The sequence below is a fragment of the Neovison vison genome, chromosome 3 (assembly GCF_020171115.1).
Source record: "Neovison vison isolate M4711 chromosome 3, ASM_NN_V1, whole genome shotgun sequence".
In the NCBI taxonomy this organism is placed as follows: domain Eukaryota; kingdom Metazoa; phylum Chordata; class Mammalia; order Carnivora; family Mustelidae; genus Neogale; species Neogale vison.
In genome coordinates this window covers 211,754,838-211,777,109 of record NC_058093.1, presented here as the reverse complement: position 1 = coordinate 211,777,109, position 22,272 = coordinate 211,754,838, and the positions used below count along the sequence as shown (strand labels likewise).

Genomic DNA, 22,272 nt, shown 5'->3' with positions numbered 1-22,272 from the left:
TTTAGGCACACATACAGGACCAGAGCCCCTCACAGCCACTTTGTCCAGGGTCAGTGGCCTCAGGAGCTCATCTCCATCCTCAGCTTGGTTGGGGGTAAATATCTGGTGGGCCTAGAGGCCGCCAGGCCCGGGGCCTGCATGTACAAGAGTAGGTACTTTGTCCTCGCTCCTTGGGACCTGGCTGCCTGTCCACTTCACCAGCACCTGCGTTTTGCCCCTTGGGCCCACCTGCTTACATGGGTCCCCAGGCTGCATCTGTGCTGTTGTGGGTGGATGGCGTGGGCTGGCGTCCCCAGGCCGGTCAGATGGGATACAGCCCTTCCTTGGGGGCTGGGGCCTGGAATAGGTGCCATTGCCAGGGGATGGGATAGTTTGGGCTAGGTGGAGGGGATGGAACAAACCACAGGGCCACCCAGGTGTGGTGGGGCAGGGTGCCCACCGGATGCCCCAGCTGTGCCTGTGGGTCTCATTCTTGCTCCTGTGGCCAGCCTTCACGTGGTGTGGCCAGGACCAGTGAGCCTTGCAGGCAGCACGGGATAGTCTGGCCCATGCTGATGTGTGTGCACACTTAGGGAGCTGGTTGGCTGGTGCTGATGAGCATCATGTTGTCTGGCATATTCTGCCATGCCCCGTAAGGGTCAGGGGCATCCTGGAGGCAGGTCATTCTGGGCTAGGGAGCACTGCAAGTGCAGGAAGGCAGTGTTGTGTTGTCTGCTATTTATTCAATGCATTTTTTTTCCTTTTCCCGCAGACTGGTGATCCTTTGTGAACAAAGCCACTCTCAGGGATCCATGTGCATCATCTTCTTTAAGTTTGATCCTCGCCCTGTCTCTAAAAATGCATACAGGTAACCCCCTTGCTCTGTGTCTGCGGTCCTCCGCTTGGCCTCAGGGTCCCCACTGTCCTGCTAGTGCCCTGGTGGGGACAGGCTATACAGGCTGGGCCTGCCCTGTCCCACGGTGGTTACTCAGTATGGGTTGTGGCAGTGAGTACCGCTCTGTGGCAGGAACGCTGAACTGACATACAGAGACTTCACTGCTTAAGGTAGCTGTGTGGGCAGCACAGAGGAGCCACATGTGGCCAGCCAGGGGTGCGCCCCTGTGGTCTCGACAGGGGCACCAGGGGTGGCAGAACTGGTTTGATGAGCAAAAGCCCCGTTTGGATTGGCTGGTCTGTGTTGCCAGTGGAAAATCTGGGTGGTGGTGGCAACAGAGGGTCTGTGGGTCCTGTACTGGGGGAATGAGGGTAGGGGTGGGGAAGCTGGGAGACCAGCAGAGGAGGTGGGAAACTGAGGCCAGAAAGGGGTAAGACACGATCCAATGCAACCCCCCCGCTCCCCATGACCCTGGGCTCTGGATGTGCCCCTCTGTTCCCTGGGGCAACCTAGTGGGAATTCATCTACGTTTCTCCAGGTATGAGACTGAGAGGTAACCCAAAACCAAAAATGACATTTAAAAAACCAAATAAACATTTTATTTATTTATTTATTTATTTGACAGAGACAGAGAGCGAGAGAGAGTGAGAGAGTGAGTGCACAAGTAGGGGGAGCAGCAGGCAGCAGCAAGCTCCCACTGAGCAGGGAGCCCGATGCAGGGCTCTATCCCAGCCACCCAGGTGCCCCCGAAATGATATTTTAAACTGATCACTAGTGCAATTGCTTGGGAAGTTTTCATCATTTAAAAATCTATACCAAGGGATGCCTGGGTGGCTCAGTCGGTTGGGTGTCTGCCTTCGGCTTGGGTCATGATCCCAGGGTCCTGGGATCAAGTCCTACATGGGGCTCCTTGCTTGGTGGGGAGCCTGCTTCTCCCTCTGCCTGCCTCTCCCCCTGCTTGTGCTCGCTGTCTCTCTGACAAATAAGTAAATAAAATTAAAAAACAAATAAATACATTTAAAATTTATACCAGAAATGATTTAAATCATCTTGACTAGCTTCTTAGATTTGAGTCACTGTGCAAAATTGCACAGACACCATGCTGCCTAATTTCGTGCTGAATGAAAGTCATTCCAGGCCAGAGGCTGGGGACTGAAGAGTCCCCAGTGTTCCCATCATTCAGAAGAGTGGCCAGCAGGGCCAGGCCAGGATCCTGGAGCTGACCCTGAACAACTCCCAGCAGAATGAGCTCTTTGAGTCAGGGTGCAGCCTGTGGGCAGAATCCAGGTGCAGTGATTTATTTGAGCTGGGGAAGCGTAACATCCAGAATTATTAACCATACTAGGATTGGAATGCCCTGGGCAGAGCCCCATCTTCCACCCTCAGGCTGAGAGCCAGACTTTGCTGGAGAGGCTCAGCTGTGGTGCATTGACTAGGAAAGAAATCACTGGGGCGCCATAGCAGCAGAACTTGCTAGGAGTCTACTCTCCAGTGTGCTGGCAACTGTCGTGGGAGGATACTGGGCAAAGGTGCTGGCCACTGGGTGCTTGGGGGAAGCCCCATGTATATTGGGAATCATCCTGGGGGACCTGGAGAAGGAGCCTGAGGAAGCACCTTGTAGCCAGGCCAAGAGGCCTCTCCCTCTGGGGTGTCTCTCGGGCGCCCTCTACTGACAAAACTTAATTAGGTATCAGCCGCAAAGTTCAGCTCCTTTATGGTGAGGAGGCAATGAGGAGGGGCAAATTCCGGGCTGAATCATAAGGACTGGATCACAGACATGGTCGACCCCTTTGGCTACTGAGGTTTTATGTGCGCCCTTCTGTGCTAACGTGAACCCTTATATACCAACAAAATGACTCCGTTTTCAACTGAGAAGTGAAGGATTTCTCTCATGGCGACATGCAGTCTGACAATTCCTGGGTCTGTTGTTGGCTGTATTTACAACCACATTTAGCCACAGCCTCCCTGGATGTGGTGTTTCCCGAAGTTACTGCCAGTCTCTATCAGTAAAATAAACATGGGAAGAAGGAGGAAAAGAGGTCTCTCTTGCTTTTGCTCAGGATCTGTGTGTCACTGCCATGACCTCTCCACGACTCCTTATGGATTGTGATTCGAGACAGCCTTGGCGTTTCTCTCCAGTGTATTCCAAAGCCCCGAGCCAGAATCTACATTTGCCACCTCTGGTGACTGACCGAATCCACTTGTTTACCCTCTTGCGTGGGAAGGCAAGAGGGGCTTCGGGTTGCAGTGCCTGCTCTAGCTGTGGGGCTCTCTGGCCCGTGAGAATGGGTGGGCCACAGGCCCTTGGTGTCCGTGGTTCTGTATGTGCATGATAGGAGAAAAGGATGGGGGAGCAAGTGGGGGAACGCCTCGGGAGGGACACTGCAGCAGATCCAGTGAGGAGAGGCCAAGCCTAGGCCTATCTGAGGTTAGAGAGAGGTTCCCGGTGCCTGGAGTGGGATGGGGAGCAGGCCAGGCTCCAGGGCCATCAGTATGGTAGGGAGGAAGCCCTGGATGGGGCCAGCAGGATCTGCCCCAGCACCCCTCTTGCTTTAGCCATCCCTGTCCTGGCCTGGGGTGCACCAGCTTCTGTCCCCTGCATTGGCATCCACTGCTGTGTCTTCCTCTCCCCACACCTCACCCCCCAATAACTGGCAGGAATAGGAGTGTGTGCCATTCTAACCACGGACAAATGTCCAGTTCAGTGGCATTAAGTACATTCACATTGTTGTGCAACCTTCCGTGCCATCCATCCGTCTGTCTCCAGAACCCTTCATTGTCCCCAACTGAAGCTCTGTCACCACCAAACACTGACTCCCCATTTCCCTCCCCCCACCCCTAGGAACCACCAGTCTCCTTTCTGTTTCTATGACCTTGACTGCTCTGGGGACCTCATATAAGTGGAACCGTAGTATTTTTGTGTGACTGGCTTCTTTTACTGAGCATAGGGTCCTCAAGGTCATGGTGTAGCAGGTGTCCGAATCTCCTTCCTTCTTGAGGCTGAGTAACATCCCACCATATACAAGACCACAGTTTTATCCGCTTATCTCTTGATGGACACCTGCACTGTTGCCCCTTTTTGGCTATTGTGATTCATGCCACCATGGAGATTTGCATATAGGTGTCCGTTTGAGTCCCACTTTCCTTTCTCTTGGGGGCAGATACCCCAAAGCAGAATTGCTGGATCATATGGCAATTCTGTGTTTGACTTTCTGAGGAACTGCCAAATTGATACCCTCGAGTGTCTTTTGATGGCCATGCCACAGGCTTCCCAGGCCATATCAGTCCATGTCTCTGTTTGGTGGCGAAGTATGTATTCACAGTGTATGATCATTGTGCATTGTACAGACCAACTTCTCCCCCACCAAGCTGGACAAGCCAAGTCCTGGGGCCACCATCCACTTGGACTCTGCTGCCCACCAAGCCAATCCACGTGGCTGGGACTGATCAAAGACCCTGTGCTCCGTGCACTGTCTTAAGCACCCTTAATTTTATCACACATGCAGTGGCCTCTTGACACTTGGGGTAATGGGAAGCACCTAGTTTTGTTTGTGCGTTAAGCTCATCCCTGCAGTCACCGTTGCTCCTGGGTCCAATGATTGCGAAGGGGACTTTTGTAGCTGGGATGGTAGCCATCCTTGCCATAGAAAATTGGCCTCTGAACAGCGTGGATTTGCACTGTGCCAGTCCACTTACATGCCGATTTTTAAAAAAATTTATTTTTAATTTTTATTTTCTTTTTAAGATTTTATTTATTTAGGGGCACCTAGGTGGCTCAGTGGGTTAAGCCGCTGCCTTCGGCTCAGGTCATGATCTCAGGGTCCTGCGATCGAGTCCCGCATCGGGCTCTCTGCTCAGCAGGGAGCCTGCTTCCTCCTTTCTCTCTCTCTGCCTGCCTCTCTGCCTACTTGTGATCTCTCTCTGTCAAATAAATAAATAAAATCTTAAAAAAAAAAGATTTTATTTATTTATTTGACAGATCACAAGCAGGCAAAGAGGCAGGCACACAGAGGAAGGGAAGCAGACTCCCCGTTGAGCAGAGAGCCCGACAGGTGGATGGATCCTAGGATCTTGGGATCACAACCCGAGCCAAAGGCAGAGGCTTTAACCCACTGAGCCACCCAGGCGCCCCCATGCCGATTTTTTAAAGTATGATACTATAAATGTATTTTTCTCTTCCTTATGATCCTTTTTTAAGATTTTTAATTTTTTCTGATTAATCTCTACACCCAACATGGGGCTCGAACTTACAACCCTGAGAACAAGAGTTGAGGGTTCCACCGACTGAGCCAGCTAGGCCACCCTCTTTGTGATTTTCTTAATAAGATTTTATTTTTCTCTAGATTACTTTATTTTAAAAAATATGGCATGTAATACACATAATATATAAATAACACATGAATTAATTGTTTACATTATTCGTAAGATTTGAGATGAACAGTAGGCGAGTACCAGTTAAGTTTTAGTGGAGTCAAAAGTTATACATGGATTTTGGGGTGCCTGGGTGGCTCAGTTGGTTAAGCATCTGCCTTTGGCTCAGGTCCTAATCCCAGGGTCCTGGGATAGAGCCCCGTATTGGGCTCTGCTTAGTGTGGAGCCTGCTTCTCCCTCTCCCTCTGCTGCTCCCCCTGCTTGTGCTCCATCTCTCTCTCTCTCCCCCTACCAAATAAATAGATAAGAGCTTTAATTTAAAAAAAAAAGTTATACATGGATTTTTGACTGTGCAAGAAGGGGGGTTGGTGCCCCAACCCCTGTGATCAGGGGTCAACTGTATAACTGTATATGTAAATAATTTAAACATCTCTCTGCCCTACAGAAAAGAATGAGACAGCCTCATCTTTGATGGCATGGGCAGTGTCACCCCTGGCTCTACCCTTGCCGGATGCTGATCTCACAGGCTTGTATTTTCTGGCTTCCCAGGAGTCCTGAAAGATGAGCCTGTCCCTGTCATCCCCTGCCTGGGCCTGGCCCAGCGATGGTGGCGCTTGGTCTATGGCCTGCCACTTTGCAGGTCTACTGGTGAAAGGCATAGCTCCCAAAGCATCTCTCCTTCTCTTGGGCCTCATTTGATCATCATATCATCTGTTTCCCCACAAGAGAAAGCGTAGCCCACTAGAGCACGCATCCTGTGGTCTGTTTTGCCCAGATTTAGCAATCCTAGTGTATCATTGAGTGACACTCCCTGGGCGCAGGCAGGGAGGGAGGGAGCCAGCTCAGCCGCTGCCCAGGGAGTGAAATGAGCATGGCCACTTCCGCAGACCATCTCCAGGCCTGATGCTGAGCTCAGCCCTGGTATCATGGATCCCATCGCCTACACCTCCTGTCCCCCATGTTACCATCCCACTGCCCCTCGCTGTTGGGGATACCTGTCCCTCCAGGTGTGGCAGCCATCCCCATGTCACATCCCACTGACCTGGTATGACTCCCCAGATGCCCTCAGGCCTCCCCGTCTGTCTTCTTGGTGCTGAACTGGCCCTGATAAGGGGGTCTCCTTGGGTGTCACTCCGTATAGGGGTTGCCCCTGCCCAGATGTGGGATTCTCCTGGGTGATCCCAGCTTCTGCCTCCCATGCCCTGGCACTTGGAACCTCCAATTTTTGGCGACGGCTACCCAGTGTGAGTATTGTCTGGGTGCCTAATGTCCGTTCTGTTCGTTTTCAGTTTTGGTACTGATGCCTGCAGCACTGCAGTGAGGAGTGGAGCAGAGGAGAAATTATTTGAGCAGCTTGGGAGGTGCTGACTTAGAAATTTTCCCTGCTGGCTGCAGCTTTGCTCTGGGGTCCCAATGACCTTCCTCTGTAGAGGCAGCGGTCTTTCCCCAGGATTCCAGTTCTCCCCCTGTTTGCAAAGGGATACACGCTTTTTGGAAAAAAGTCATACCCTACGGGACATAACAAAGTAAAATGTGAGCTCCCGTAACCCCTATGGTAGGCTCTCAAGATTCCTGCCCCCGCTGTACACATCAGTGTCATCCATTCCCCTGGTTGTGTGTGGGACTGTGGGGCTAAACCCGAAGGGATTTAGCTAATGTGATGAAGGTCCATAATTGGCTGCCTCGGAGGTAGTCAAATGGGAGCAGTCCTGGGTTGGTCTGAGGTAATCAGGGGACCTCCAGAGGTGCCAGGCCCCTCCTAAAGAGAGAAGCTGCTGTGCTTGGAGGGGCCCATGGCCAGGAACTGGGGGTGGCCTCCAGGTGTTGAGAGTGACCCCGGTGGAGGACAGGAATTCTGCAGCAACCTCAGGAACGTGAGGAAGATGCTGAGTCTCAGCAACACCCTGCCAGTTGGCACCTTAGGGGCCGCTGAGCAGAGCACACGGCACATCCGGCCCTGACTGCAGACTGAGATGAGAAGTAGGCCCCGCTCTGAGCTGCTGCATGCACGTGCTATGTGTGTGGCCATTTGTGAGACCCCAAAGAAAACCAGTACACTTCCTGTCAGGTAACACCATCGTGGTTGTAGAAGCACCATCTTTATCAAAATGTCTGTCTGTCTGTTTGTTTGTTTATTTATTTTTAAGATTTTTATTTATTTATTTTTAAGATTTTTATTTACTTATTTGACAGAGAGAGAGAGAAAGAAAGCACACAAGCAGGGGGAGCACCAGGCAGAAGGACAGGGAGAAACAGGCTCCCCGCTGAGCATGGAGCTGGATGTGGGGCTCAATCCCAGGAACCTGGGATCATGACCTGAGCTGAAGGCAGACACTTAACCAACTGAGCCACCCAGGTGCCCCAAAATGCCTGTTGAGACTCATGAGCTGAGTCTCCTTGTTGACTCCAGTCTGGAGGGGTTGCTGGGCGAGCTGTCACATCCTTCTGGTGGCTTCCATGGGACTCATCACTGCAGGTGACATCATGGGCCATGGCCCCGGGCACCTGCTACCTGGCGCTAAACTCTCCATGGAGGGTGCACAGATTTCCCCCCTCAGATGGTGCAGAGACCCCCACCCCCACCCCACAGTCACAGATTTACTCACCCAGATGGTGTGCAGGCCCATCCCAGATGGTGCACCGACTCACCTTCTAGACAACACACAGCTCACCCTCGAGATGGTGCATAGACTCCACCATCCTGACTGTGCGCAGACTCCTACCCCCCCAGGTGCTACGCAGACTGTGCACCGCAGGTGGTGGGCAACACCCCCTCCCACCCCCGTGGTACACAGACCCTGCCCCACAGGTGGTGCACAAACTCCTCCCCACGGGTCCTGCGCTGGCTCACTCAGGTGGTGTGCACCCAGTACCTCGGGACAATGCACAGACCCACCCCCAGTCGCAGGGTGAGGAATCCGCATCAGGGATGAGTTGTTGGTGGTTTCAGTTATTAGAACAGAGCTTTGGGTGACTTGCTGTCCTCAGAGCCCCTGGCTTGTGGGCATGGCCCCTGCCCCTGGGTGCTGTGGTACAGATGTCCTTTTGGGGTTGCAGCACCCAGAAGTGGTGAGTGAGGGAGTACTTTCTCTTACTTGGAGCCTTGATTTGAGTACTCAGGCCCACATGTTTCCCAATTAGATATGTAATGGAATCCCCATCAAACCACTAGCAATTCAGCGAAATAGTGACTCCTTTTTTTTTTTTTTTTTTAAGATTTTTATTTCTTTATTTGACAGAGCACAAGTAGGCAGGGCGGCAGACAGAGGGAGAGGAAGAAGCAGGCTCCCCACTGAGCCGGGAGCCCGATGTGGGGCTTGACCCCAGGACCCCAGGATCACACCTGAGCCGAAGGCAGCTGCTTAACCGACTGAGCCACTCAGGCGCCCCTAAATAGCAACTCTTGTGGCAGCAATAACCCAGCAGTTAATATTTCTAGTTATTAACAAATGCATGTCACTGCTCCCTGTTTTAAAAATAGTAGGGAGTTGGAAATCTTAGGACAGAAGGTTCTGCTCAGTCAGCTTTTTTTTCCCCTCTCCCTAATTTTTCCTTTTCTGGAGACTTACATAAGAATCAGGACCAGAAGCCAATAGTACTGGTGTCAATTTGGGAAGCACCTCCCCAACCTCCCTGGGCCCACCCCCCCACCCCCCACCCCCCCACACCCGTTCAAGTGAGCAGAGGAGCAGGAATGCGTGTCTGAAGGAGAGCACTGTTCCCTGACCACATGGAATGACCTCCACCCACAGGGGGGGTAGGGTCCCCAGCCCATACAGGCAGCCCATGGAGCAGTACCCTCTATGCCAGCGGGGGTGGATCCAGAATTGGATCACAGAAGAAAGGTACAAAGCAGATATGGTGGAAGATAGGGGTCAAGGCCCAGGGGCTTCTCCCTAAGGCTGCCTACCTGAACCTGGGGCTAGGGTCCGACAGGTGGAGCCGCAGAGGACTGTTCCAGAAATGGCTGGGGGTTTGTATCAGGGACAGCGACTCCTCCCTGAGTGCCTGTCCCCAAGACCTGGAGCAGCCCAGAAGGCTGTGTCGGGGGGGATAGAGAGCTGCCACAGTTTGGATGGGTGTCCCGAAGGTGGTGACACTTCCAGGGCAGATCTGGAGGGTTTACTTGGCCTTACTGATGCCTGGGGTGGGGCTGTGGGGAGGTACCCTCAGTCCTTGGCCTTACTGATGCCTGGGGCTAGGTGGGGAGGTACAGAGTTGGGGGGGCTGTTGCACACAGGATGAAAGACTTGTGGGCCTTGGCGGTGGGTGTGGGTGCCAGTTTCACTTTCAGTTTTATGAAGTTTGTTAACTCACATTTTACTGAAAGCAAGTGCTCATAAAAATCTTTTTTTTTTAAAGATTTTGTTTATTTGAGAGAGAAAAGAGAGTGCATGCGTGAGCAGGGGGAGGGGCAGGCAGAGAGGGACAAGTGGACTCTCTGAAGAGCAGAGAACCCCACGTGGGGCTTGATCCCAGGACGCTGAGATCATGAGCTGAGCTAAAGGTAGACACTTACCCGACTGAGCCACCCAGGTGCCCCTAAATGTTCTTACACATCTAAGAGTCAATACAGAAATTATTTTGGGGGCGCCTGGGTGGCTCAGTGGGTTAAGCTGCTGCCTTCGGCTCAGGTCATGATCTCAGAGTCCTGGGATCGAGTCCCGCGTCGGGCTCTCTGCTCAGCAGGGAGCCTGCTTCCTCCTCTCTCTCTCTCTGCCTGCCTCTCTGCCTACTTGTGATCTCTCTCTGTCAAATAAATAAATAAAATCTTTAAAAAAAAAAAAAAGAAATTATTTTGGAAGACTCCTTGGGGTCTGACCACTGACTAGACTGACTTGGTTTCAGACCCAGTGTGACCACAGGTGGCCAAGCCATAGCTCCTGGTCTCGTGTCCTCTGTGTACCTGCCCATGGTGCTCGGAGGATCCTTTGGCCATCACATCTTAGACCCAGAGATGTCTCATGGACGTGCAGTCCCACTCAGTCACTGTGTTCTTATTTAAAATGGCAAAGCCACCTAGAAAATATGTTTTCTTATGTTAAAACTAGAGCTCTTTTGAAAACGTTGACATCTTTTCTACTTGCCAACAAAAAACTTGTTGGATTCATAATGCAAACCACTAGAGAAACAGAAGTTTTTACCCTCTTCCTTCCCTCAGACACCCCAAAACTCAGGAGAGCAGCCCCCAGAGAGCCTGTGCTCTGCTCCAACGCATACCCTGGCCCCTTCTGGTGGGGATGGTCACATTTCTAGGAAGTCACAGGCTCACGGTGGATGGCCTTGGGGAGGGACAGGTGGACAGAAGGGGTACCTCTCTGCCAGGGCAGAGGCACCTGGGACACGCTTGGTCTCAACTGCTAAGGGCCCTCCCCTCTGCAGGTCCTACCACCCTTTATGGGTGAGTGGGGTATGCAGGGCGGGATGGGATATGCTTCTTTGCCCAGCATCTCCTCTTTTCTTTGGCAGGGTCCCAGGGGACAGCCTTGGCCGAAGGCTCCCTAGGAAACCCACCCGCCTGGAGCCATCACTGACCTTTGTTTCCTGAGAGTTCATGTGCTCTTTAGGACTTGCCTTTGTTGCTACGGAGGCAGATTTTCTTTGTCAACAGGAGGAAAACATTAGCTTTTCTGTTTTCCCCAGAGACCTTTAGTCATGCTTTCTCTTTCAGGCTCATCTTGGCAGCCAACAGGGATGAATTTTACCACAGACCATCCAAGGTCGCTGACTTCTGGGGGAACAACAATGAAGTCCTCAGTGGTAAGTCTTTCCTCAGGGGGCAGCCACAGCATGGCGGGAAGTAGGAGGCCCTGAGTGCCTTTAACTGGTATTGTAAGTGCAAAACAAATGAGTAGACGCTGACTGGTCTCATGGGGGAGGCTCCCAGGTTGGGATCTGGGACCAGCATTGAGGTGACCAGCCCCTAAGTGTGTACCCAGCACCAGCCACCTGTTTTCGTGTGTTGTGGACCCCCAGAGAAGTAGCTGGAAAGAATGGGTTGGTTTATTTGGCTCCACCTTTTCGCACTGGGGGTGTGGTCAGGTTCATAGGAGGTGCAGGTTCACATTCGGTCACCCCGTGAAGCGTCATTGTGTGGTGTGTGTGTGTGTACACGTGCGTGTGTGTGTGTACACGCATGTGTGCTTGTACACCTGCACATGTTTCTGTTTACATGCTGGTGCACCTCGCTTCAGAGCTGGTCTGAATTTGGGGAGCAGAGTCTTGGTTGGAGCACACTCAGATGGGAGCTGCGTGAGGAGTTCCCACAGAGAGAGGCAGAAGTGGAGGTGACATCTGTGTCCCCTGCCAGCTTAGCCCCGTGGACAGAAAGCAGTTTCTGCCCATGGGGGTCTACTTGGAGGCATGTGGACAGGTGCTGGCCAGGCCAGGGTCTCTTTGCCTGTGAGCTGGGCATCAGGGAAGTACGAGGGAGCCTGGCAGAGCTGACAGGGGTACTCAGGGGCCCAGTGGGCTGAGTGGGTAGCCTCAGGGGCCTGGGGACACCAGGTGTGCCCAGCTTTGCCTGCAATATCTAAGAGCTGAACTGAGGAACTTCCACAGAAGGCCTGTATAGACTGGTTGGGCGGTGGTGTGAGGGAAACACTGCCCAGGCTGGATCATCCTGGTGCCGTGTGGGAAGAGGACAGGAGTGGGGACACTGAGGCAGGGCAGTGTTGTGGACAGGAGGTCTGGCAGGTAGTGGGGGAAAGCTGCTGTGAGGCTGTGAGGTGAGACCCCTCTTGCTGAGTGCAAGAGAAACAAGAGGCTAGGTCGCTCGGGTATGTCTTGGCCTCCTCAGAAGCTGCACAGGAGACCGTGGAAATATCTAGACATGAGGATAGAAATGGGGGGCAGGAGGCCCCTCTTGTGTAAGCTTCAAGTACCTCAGTATGGTAACCCCAGAGGGGCTGTATGTGGGATCCTTGGCTGGACTAGCCATGGCTCTCCCAGAGGTTGAGGATCAGGCCTGCAGGGCTACATGAGGAGGGCTGAAGGGAGCCTGTGGGCCTGGCCAGTACCATGCCAACCATCCTGAGCTGGAGTAGAATGGAAGGGGGTCATGGGCATGGGGCAGGCTGTGTGTGTCGCTGCTGCAGGACATTAATGGGAGACTGAAGTGGCATTGGGGGTGGGGGAACTGGTCAGGGTGGGTGGGGGGAGGGTCTGATGGCACTTCTTGAGTATTTTTGTGGATGAGGACAAAGATGAAGGGTTAGCCTCTTGGGCTCCTTTGGCCATCCTGGCCACCTGCTTAGGCACTCCAACCTGCACCCTGCCCCAAAATCACGGCCAATTTGTAGTGATTTGGAGTTGGTCTCTGGCATGCTGCTACGGGGCTCCTGCAGGGTGGGAGGGTGGCCCGGCTTCACGACAGTGCTGGGTGGGCCCAGTGGCGCTGCACCAGTTGGAGCTGGAAGACACTAAGATCCACATCCTCCCACTATCCGGCATCACCAAATTGTGTGCAAAATTGTAGGCCAGTGGTTCTCCAGATGTGATCTCTGAGCTACTAGCATCAGCAGTTCCTTGGGAACTTGTTAGAAGTTTGGAAAAATTGGGGTGTTATTTTTAAAAAATATTTTCCCTGTGTCCTGCTCTTTCTTCTCAATCTCTTTCTCTCTGCCTCTTCACACACGTATTAGTTTTCTTTTTTTTTTAAAGATTTATTTATTTATTTATTTATTTGTCATAGAGAAGCGAGAGCAAGCACAGGCAGACAGAGTGGCAGGCAGAGGCAGAGGGAGAAGCAGGCTCCCCGCCAAGCAAGGAGCCCGATGTGGGACTCGATCCCAGGACACTGGGATCATGACCTGAGCCGAAGGCAGCTGCTTAACCAACTGAGCCACCCAGGCGTCCCACGTATTAGTTTTCTTGAGGTTGTCCCACACTTTGATGATGCTCAATTCATTTTTTTTAAAAGATTTGATTTGTCAATTTTTTTTAACTTAATTTTATTTTTTTTTTTTCAGTGTTCCAAGATTCATTCCGATTTATCAATTTTTTAGAGAGCATGCACATGCATGTGCATGAATGGGGGAAGGGGCAGAGGAAGAGAGAATCTCAAGCAGATACACCGCTGAGCGCAGAGCCTGATGTAGGGCTCAGTCTCACGACCCTGAGTTCATGACCTGAGCCAAAATCAAGAGTCAGACACTTAACTGACTGAGCCAGCCAGGCACCCCTGATGATGTTCAATTCATTTTATTTATTTATTTATTTGACAGACAGAGATCACAAGCAGTCAGAGAGGCAGGCAGAGAGAGAGAGAGGAGAAAGCAGGTTCCCTGCAGAGCAGAGATCCTGATGTGGGGCTCGATCTCAGAACCCTGGGATCATGACCTGAGCAGAAGGCAGAGGCCTTAACCCACTGAGCCACCCAGGCACCCCTGTTCAATTCATTTTTAAATATCTTCTTTTCTCTCTGTTTCATTTTAGGTCATTTTTACTGCCATATCTTCATATTCACTAATCTTTTTTTCTGCTGTGTCTAATCTGCTTTTAAGCCCACCATGTATTTTTTTTTTTATCTCACACAATGTAGTTTTTATTTCTAGAAATTCAATTTTTCTCTTTTACATTTAAGTTCTTAACTGTTTTAGCATGCAGAATATAGTTTTATTAACTGAATATCCGTGCTGCAAAATCTGACATCTGTTTCAGTTCTAGTTCAGTTTTAATAGATTGATCGAACTTTTAGTAAGCAGGGCTGTGGTTTTCTGCTTCTTTGCATGCTTGGTAATTTTTGGTTGGATGCCAAATGTTTATGGATTTTATCTTGTTGGGGACTGAATATTTTTGTGTATCTATAAATATTCCTGAGCTTTGTTTTGGGACACAGCCGAGATGCTCAGAAACAGTTTGATCCTTTCAGGTCTTGCTTTTAGGATTGGTTAAGTGGCTCTGAAGCTATGTCCAGTCTAAGGCTAATGATTCCCTACTCCTCAGGCAGATCCTTCCATCTTCCCTGCCTGTGCCTCCTGGATCTTGAGGTTTTCTAGGCTGACTTCTGGGAACAGGCACTCTTCCCAGTCCTGTGTGAGCACTGTCTCCTCTAATCTTTCTGAATGGTTCTTTCCTGGCCACAGTAGTTTCCTCACGCACATGTACCAATCAGCTGTCTGGTTCTGTGCAGCTCTCTCCTCTCTGGTCCTCTGTCCCAGAAGCTCTGGCTGCCTCAGTCTCCCCAGGCTCCCAGCCCTTCTCCTCTGCCAGGGAGTCCAGTGGACTCTGCCTGGGCCTCCTCTCCGTACAGTGTCTTGGAGACCCTCTCCAGTCTTGGGGTTCACCTAGTTTGTTTCTTGTCTCAGAGATCTCTGTCCTTTGTTTTTTGATGTCTGGTGTCTTGAAACCCACTGTTTCATGTATTTTATCGCTTCTCAGCCTTTTGGCTAAGATCAAGTGCATGTATTTTATTTTTTGGTGGTTTTAGGTAGGAGAGTAAATCTGGTCCCTGTTGATTGGCTGGATTTGGAATTCTTGTTTAATTTTCAGCATTTGATTTGTAGGAGTTTTTTATGCATTCTGGATTGGTATGTTGGATAAATGTATTGCCTACTCATTTTCTTAATGATATCTTCTGGTAAGCAGAATATTTGCTTTTAGTGAAGTGTGGTTTACTCTTTGATGGTTTATTCTGTTTGTGTCTTTGTCTTCCCTAAGGCCTTAAAGATATTTTCCTCTTTTTGCCTCTAGAAGCCTTTTGATTTGGGGTTTTGTGTTTAGGTCTGATTTATCTTACGTTTTGTACTTGGCGTGAGGTAGGGGTGGAGGCTCATATCTCACCCCCCACATCGATCCCAGTTCTTCTGGCCTTATTTATTGAATAGATACTCTTTTGTCTATTGCATTGCTATGGCAACTTGGTTGAAAATCAGTTGAACCCATGTATGTGGATCTATTTTGGACTTCTTTGTATCCCATCGATCTGTTCATCAATGCTGATACCAACTCACACTGTCTGGATTACTGCAGCTTTTTTCCACAAGTTTTTGAAATCAGGTGGTGTTAAGTCCTCCAGCTTTGTTCTATTTCAGGACTCCTTTGGCTCCTGGCTCTTTTGTGTGTGCATAGCGATTTTAGAGTCATCTTGTGAATTTCTATAAAACAGAAAGCTTCCTGGGATTTGGATTTGGATTGTTGACTCTTCTGACCGTTTGGGGAGGACTGTCATCTTAACAATATTGACTCTTCGGTTAAGGAACAGGGCCCATCTATCTCTCTTTTAATCATAGCTTCGTGACTTCTCTCAGTGCTACTCTGTGGTTTTCAGTCTTCAGGCATTACATGTTTTTCCTTAAATGTTTTCTTATGTTTTGTTTTGTTTAATACTATTGTAAATGGTATTTTTAAATTTTCATTTTCTGATTCATGCCTCTATTTACTTACCAGTTCTAGGAGATTTTTTAAAAATTAACTTTTGGGGTGTCTGGGTGGCTTAGTAAGTTAAGTGGCTGCCTTCGGCTCAGGTCATGATCCCAGGGTCCTGGGGTTGAGCCACACATTGGGTTCCCTGCTCAGCAGGGAGTCTGCTTCTCCTTCTCCCTCTGCCTGCTACTCTGCCTACTTGTGCTCTCTATCTGTCAAATAAATAAAATCTTTAAAAAAAAATAAAATCAATTAATTTCCTAAAGTAATTTCTGTATTCAACATGGGCTCAAACTTAGGACCTTGAGATCAGAAGTCCCATGCTCTTCTGACTGAGCCAGTCCAGGCCCCCCACGAGATTTTTTTTTTGGAGGGATAGATTCCTTTTGGATTTTCTTCACCTGTAATCCTGTCTACAAATAAAGACAGTTAACTTCTTTCTTTCCATCTTTTATTTCTTTTATAGTTACAATTTATTATTATTATTATAAAAATGATTTTGCTGCTTTTGCCGCAGTCTTCAACTGAAATGATCCTCTAATCTAGGAAGACTCTTTCCTGTGGCTTTAAGGGCTTCACCGACCCAGTGGTGAGGCCCCATGGAGGACTAATCATGGCCCAGGCCTATGGGGTGGAAATGAGACAAATAGGTGGGCCTAGATGTGCTCTGGCCTCCTAGCAAAGCACCCACCTTAGGGCCTATGTGTCCTGCTGTGTCCTGCTTGGGGAGGACAGCCAGCGGCCCCGCACCTGATCCAGGATGTGGGCTTGGGCCTGGTGCCTTTGCTAGGATGTAGCTGCCACTGTGCTCCCAGCACAGTGTTGATCCAGTGTTGAGCCAAGCATCAGGATGCATTCCACACATGCCAGGCTCCACTGTAAGCTTTTAGGGACTCCCATGGGCATCAGATGTCATCTTGGGAGCAGGGTCTCTCTCACATGCCCTGTGGCATGTGCCTTGCCCTGAGTAGTTCAAGGCCCTGTTCCTTAGCCCAGGCTGCTGGGCTGAGCATCTGTCTCCCCAGGACATAGGGACGGGGCAGTAGGTACTACTGGTGGTGACACTACCATCTGTCGCAGGGCTTGACATGGAAGAAGGCAAGGAAGGAGGCACGTGGCTGGGCATTAGCACACGGGGGAAGCTGGCTGCCCTCACCAACTACCTGCAGCCACGGCAGGACCGGGATGCCCGGGGCCGAGGTACCGTGGGACCCTGGTTCCGGGGGTGGGGGGTGGGGAGGGTGGGCTTTCCTCAGGCACATGTGGTCCTGGAGGAGGAGGAAGGGGAAGCAGGGTGTTTCTGGCTCTGGGTCCCACTGACTAGCATCACTGTGGGAATCCCCGCTCTGCCTGGCCCACAGAGCCCCTGCTGGCACATGGTCGGCGCCTCTCAGGAAACACTCTCCACATTTGTGCCCCAGGCCAAAGTGTCACTTCTGGCTCTTGTCATCCCACCACCCCCCACCTGTCAGATGTTTGCAGAGCAGTACCCCTAGGAAGACAGTTCTGCGGACACACGTTGTCCCCATTGAAGGTTTTTTCCTCTCATGCTGTACTTCCATTTTGGGCATAAAGGCAGAAAAATAAATAAATAAATAAATAAACCCCAACAAAAACCAAGATCTGGATGCAGACCTCCTTAGTTGCCAGGTCAGTGAGGTATGGCTGGTGTGGGGGGTTAAGTTTAGCCTGTACTGGCCCCACATCAGTCTCCCCAGGATGAGGGACTCCACTCTGCCACCTCGGCCATGTGTGTCTGTCCCCTACCCACAGGTGAACTTGTGACCCACTTTCTGACTACAGACATGGACAGCTTGTCCTACTTGAAGAAGGTCTCTGCGGAGGGCCACCTGTACAACGGCTTTAATCTCATAGCAGCTGACCTGAGGTGGGTCTGCTCGGAGGGAGATGGCAGCCCACTGGCCACTGCCACGGAGCAGCGCTGTGGGCTTGGCAGGAAGTGGGGTTCCCACCCTGCCACCCAGGTTGTGGCAGCCTCTCCAGGGACATCGCACCTGGTGGGCATGGTTAAGCTTCCCAGGGCTGGCTGACTATTGTGGGGATGCAGGAAGTGGAACCTGGGCTTCTGGTGGCAGCAAGATGGTCACCAGCTCCTGCACATGAGCTGTGGTGTGACTGCAGTGGGCATCTCTGGTCCCGGGGGCACCCCTGGCTCACACCGGCCCCTTGCCCCTAAGGTCTCCTCCCAGGCCCGTAGCTCAGGAGTGCCTTGTTCTGGAGCTGCCCCTCACTTGCCCTGTTCTCTGGTATGCAGAGGGGCCCCAGGCTGCAGAAGGAAGGTCCCTAGCAGCCTGGCTTCCCGGCAGCGCTGGCAGTCAGGTGCTGCTGAGCTCTGGGGCTACTTTAGAGCAGTGTGTCTGAGCATGTGGCATGGCTCATCTCATGTTCTGCAAGGGGCTCAGTGGGCAGCTCCCAGGGCCTCCCTGGTGTTGTCAAAAGGGGCGACAGAGCTGTCCCAGCTGCCCATGGGCCCCATCACCAGAGGTCACAGAAGCTGTGCTATACAGTTATTGGGGGAAGTTTTCCCCTCCCTGGAGTCGGGAGGATAGGCAAGGAGCAGAGGCAGGAGGAAGGGACCCTAAGAGGCCTGGAACCTCAGGGTTGCTGGCACTGGCTGAGAGTCAGGAGTGGGGTGGCTGGAACCTGGTAGGGACCTGTGGCCAGTGGGGCGTTGCCAGGCCCCGTGAGGCATACAGGGGTACAGTAGTAGCAAGCAGTAAGCTGCATGGCCATGTGGGGGTGGATGCTGGGCCCTTTCTGTGCAGCACCTGGCACATAGTTATTGCTGCCCCATATGCAACTGCTGCGGCCAAGCTACCGATGGGCTGCTGATGTGGCTAAGACCCTGCTGGTATGCGATGGGGCTGGGGTCCAGCAGCCCCTGGAGACAGTAGCCCCAATCTACTGATGAAGTTCTAGAACATATGTGAGGTTCGGTGGGGTAAGGTCTGGAGCCAATGACCAAGAAAGAATTCTTGAGGCATCTTTGGTGCAGAATGGTGGTTTATTAAAACACGGGGACAGGACCCATGAGCAGGAAGAGCTGCTACCCCACCAGGGTTGTGAGGGGTGGCAGGTTGTGTACCATGGAGTTGGGGGCAGGTAAGGAAAAGGAAGGTTTCAATAGAACTTTCATATGGTGAAGAGGACCTACAAGATACCTGATACCAGAGGCCTTGCCATTGCCAAGGTCATTTTGTCCTCTAGCAAGGTATGAACATTAAGTTGGGTGGGAGATTCCCAAAGAATGTCACATATGCCCCACCTAGGAGCGGGGGTGGGGGAAAGTTGGAGGGTGTCAGCTTTTGCTTTGTCCTCAGCCAGCCTTCTGTTCCCTCATCACTATCAAGCGGGGACTGGATTGACTACACTGTTGACAGTCTTGATGCATAAGGCAGATCACGGCAGGTGGGAGAGTGGCAATGCTATAGCCGCAAAGGGTGGCCAAGGTGGAGAGGCCCTGGCGGGATGTCCTCGCCTTGGATGCCCCAGGGCCCATGTGCATTTCCCAAGCAGGGTTTACAGAGTGGCTGGTGGATTCAGGCATTGGGTGGGAACAGGGCAGGGCAGCCAGGGTGGTCTGTGCTCCGTCCCACACTTGACAGATGTGGCCTGGGAACTGCAGGGGTTTTGTGACTTTGTCCTTTAGGGAAGTGAGCATCCATTGACCTGCCCTCCTGCCCTCCTGCCCTCCCCTTGTGCACCCCCACTGCCGATGTCCAGAGGTCAGTGAAGGTGGTCAGCTTCCATCCCGGGAGGTGGTCAGTACGGCATGGAGGGCCCATGACCAGACATGTGGCCTGAGCCCACCTCCTTCCTCAAGAGCCCCAGGCCAACTGTGCCTAGAGTGTCCATTGCATGTGACCCGCTCAGCCCCACTCTTGCTACATGGATCGACACACTGATGTGGAGGCCGCAGTGGCCATAGGAGGAGGTGGGTGCTGGCATGGGCACTTGCTGGCCCTGGCCCTCTCATTCTCACCATGGACAGCTCCCAGAGGGGCACTTCTGTGCCTTTCTTGCCCCCTCCTATGCTGGGACGACCTTACTTGTCATTCTCTGTGCATCTGACCTGGTCTGGGAGACCAGTAGCCCAGCAGGACTCAGTGCTCACCAACCATGTCAAGTGGCTGGGTGATGAGGGCCCTGTGCTCTGAGTGGACACCTGCATGGGCAGGCAGCTCCCACAGGTGGGCTTGGGCCCATTGGTGCCTGAACAGCTCTCCTGCCTCCTGGGGCCACAGGGTCAGTGCCTGCCTCCCTAGACACATCCCTCAAGGACAGGTGGTAGCCAGGGCAACTGAGGAAGTTGGCCGTCAACAAGCAACCCCAGTGGTAGGTGCCAGAAAGAAGTCAGGGTCAAGGAGAAGAGCTCCTCATTGCAGTCATGGCCAGTCCCTGACCAAGCACAGCAGGAGTTGATGTCTAATCCATGGGTCTTCATGCTTTCTAGCTTTTTTCCTATAAAAATTTCTGAAGTCTTGGGGCATCTGGTTGGCTCAGTGGGTTAAGCCTCTGCCTTCAGCTCAGGTCATGATCTCAGGGTCCTGAGATCAAGCCCCAAGTCAGGCTCTCTGTTCAGTGGGGAGCCTGCTTCCCCCTCTCTCTCTCTGACTGCCTCTCTGCCTACCTCTGATCTCTCTCTCTGTCAAATAAGAAAATAAAATTAAAAAAAAAAATTTTTTAAAGTCTTAGCTAGATAGCTTAAGAAATGAGCCAGGGGCTGTGGGGAGGAAGAACAGGAGCAGAATGTGAAGCCATCTGCGGCCAGGTTGGGTGCAGTGGGAGGGACTCCCTGGCTGCCCCTCCCAGCCCTTTCTTTGCAACGGTTCAGTTCAACTTGGAGGCTTAGGTCCTGATGTGGCAGGCGGGAAGGTGGCTCACAGGCCAGGAAGAGACCTCTAGTTTGCAGAGAAGGCAGTTTCAAGGAAGATTTACTATGGTATTTACGAGTGGGAACATTTCCAGCTCCCAGCCATTTGAACTATTTTTAAATGCACACTCAGCACATAAAAGTAGGCAAATGGGATCTTTGGTGCTTTGTTCAGAAGCCTCTGTTGCGGGGCGCCTGGGTGGCTCAGTGGGTTAAGCCGCTGCCTTCGGCTCAGGTCATGATCTCAGGGTCCTGGGATCGGGTCCCACATCGGGCTCTCTGCTCAGCGGGGAGCCTGCTTCCCTCTCTCTCTCTCTGCCTGCCTCTCAGTCTACTTGTGATTTCTCTCTGTCAAATAAATAAATAAAAGCTTTAAAAAAAAAAAAAAGAAGCCTCTGTTGCCCTGGGGCATCCCACTGTGTCTGGAGGTGTATGGGGATGGGCTTTGGGGGTGGGGAGTGGTGTCTGCAGGCACAGTGAGGTCATTGCTAGGGGTCTCAGATCTTAGCTGTGAGGCCCCTGGGAGGCTGGAGCCCTGACTAACTCCTGTCCTGACCCTGTGCTGGGGATGGTGATAAAGTCTTAGAATATAAGTGAGGTTCGGTGGGGTGCGGTCCGGAGCTGATGACCAAGAAAGAGTTCTTGAGACATCTTTGGTGTAAAATGGTGGTTTATTAAAGCATGGGACAGGACCCATGGGTAGGAAGAGCTGCTTGGGGTTGTGAGGGATGGCAGGTTATGTACCATGGGGGTGGGGGAAGGAAAAGGGAGGTTTCAATAGAACTTTCTTATGCTAAAGATCACCAGACAGTGAGAGATTTGGCACCCTGTGACTCCCATCTGACCTTCTCTGTCCTCCTGTCCACAGCACAGAGAAGGGAGATGTCATTTGCTACTACGGAAACCGGGGGGAGCCCGAGCCAGTCGTCCTGGCACCAGGTAAGCCTACTCTGGCGGGCGGTGACAAGGTGGGGGCTGCTTCTGTGGGGACACTTCTGTACTTTTGAGAACCCGAGGCCGAGTCACATTTCTCTCCAGGGATTATGCTCCTTGGCCTTTGGTGTGCATTATGCCCCCATAGTGGCCCATGGCCTACACTTGGTCCACATGTCAGAGCACCCACAGCAGGGCTACCTTCCCCTAGCCTGAAGCCGGTTACTGCCCAGAGAGAACTGAAAACTGACAGTGTTTACAAAAGGACACAGAGGTCTCTTCTACCCCCAGTTCTGTGCGTTGGCCCAGAGGCCTTTGTGGAAGTATCTGGAAACCGCCCCTGTGATGCCCTCTCGCAGTTCTCAGTATTTGAGATCCTGTGACTGGAGATGCTTGTTTTCTGCTAAAGGGAGGAAGTAAGGGACACAGAGGGGGAAGGTGGAAGGGAGGGAGTGAGCCTGTTTCAAGTATGTAAGGTTGTTTCCCTGAGCTTGACCCTGCCTGAGCATGTCACTTTTTAAAAATTAACAGCTTTAATGAGATGTAATTCAAATATCACACTGTTGGGTCCATGGTCAAAGGAACAAAACTGATACAAAGCGAAGATCAAAGCTTTATTTCATGCCAAGCATTGAAATCAAACTGACCGGCCAGGGCCGTCTCTTGCAAAGAGGCGACGACCCTCTGCCTAACAGATTAGCTTTTAAGGGCAAAGGCCAGGTGGTTGGGCCTGGCCACAGTGACCAATGAGATTTTAATGCAGAGAAAGCTGCACAGCCCTGCTAGGTCACACATAAGTGACCAGTTGAATTACAATTTACCCTATAGTAGATTT

At 51.7% G+C, this 22,272-nt stretch overlaps 1 protein-coding gene across 4 annotated transcripts in view; it reads left to right on the top strand.

Moving 5' to 3' along the window:
- The window catches only part of TANGO2 (transport and golgi organization 2 homolog), a 40,558-nt gene that overhangs the window by 10,698 nt on the left and 7,588 nt on the right, over positions 1-22,272 (top strand). For all 4 annotated transcript variants that reach the window (XM_044243698.1, XM_044243697.1, XM_044243696.1 and 1 more), the window contains exons 2-6: positions 752-847; positions 10,917-11,005; positions 16,691-16,810; positions 17,384-17,498; positions 21,373-21,443. In XM_044243698.1, the coding sequence (XP_044099633.1) occupies positions 792-847; positions 10,917-11,005; positions 16,691-16,810; positions 17,384-17,498; positions 21,373-21,443 (451 nt within the window). In that variant the 5' untranslated portion in view covers positions 752-791. The remainder of the gene's footprint in view (positions 1-751; positions 848-10,916; positions 11,006-16,690; positions 16,811-17,383; positions 17,499-21,372; positions 21,444-22,272) is intronic.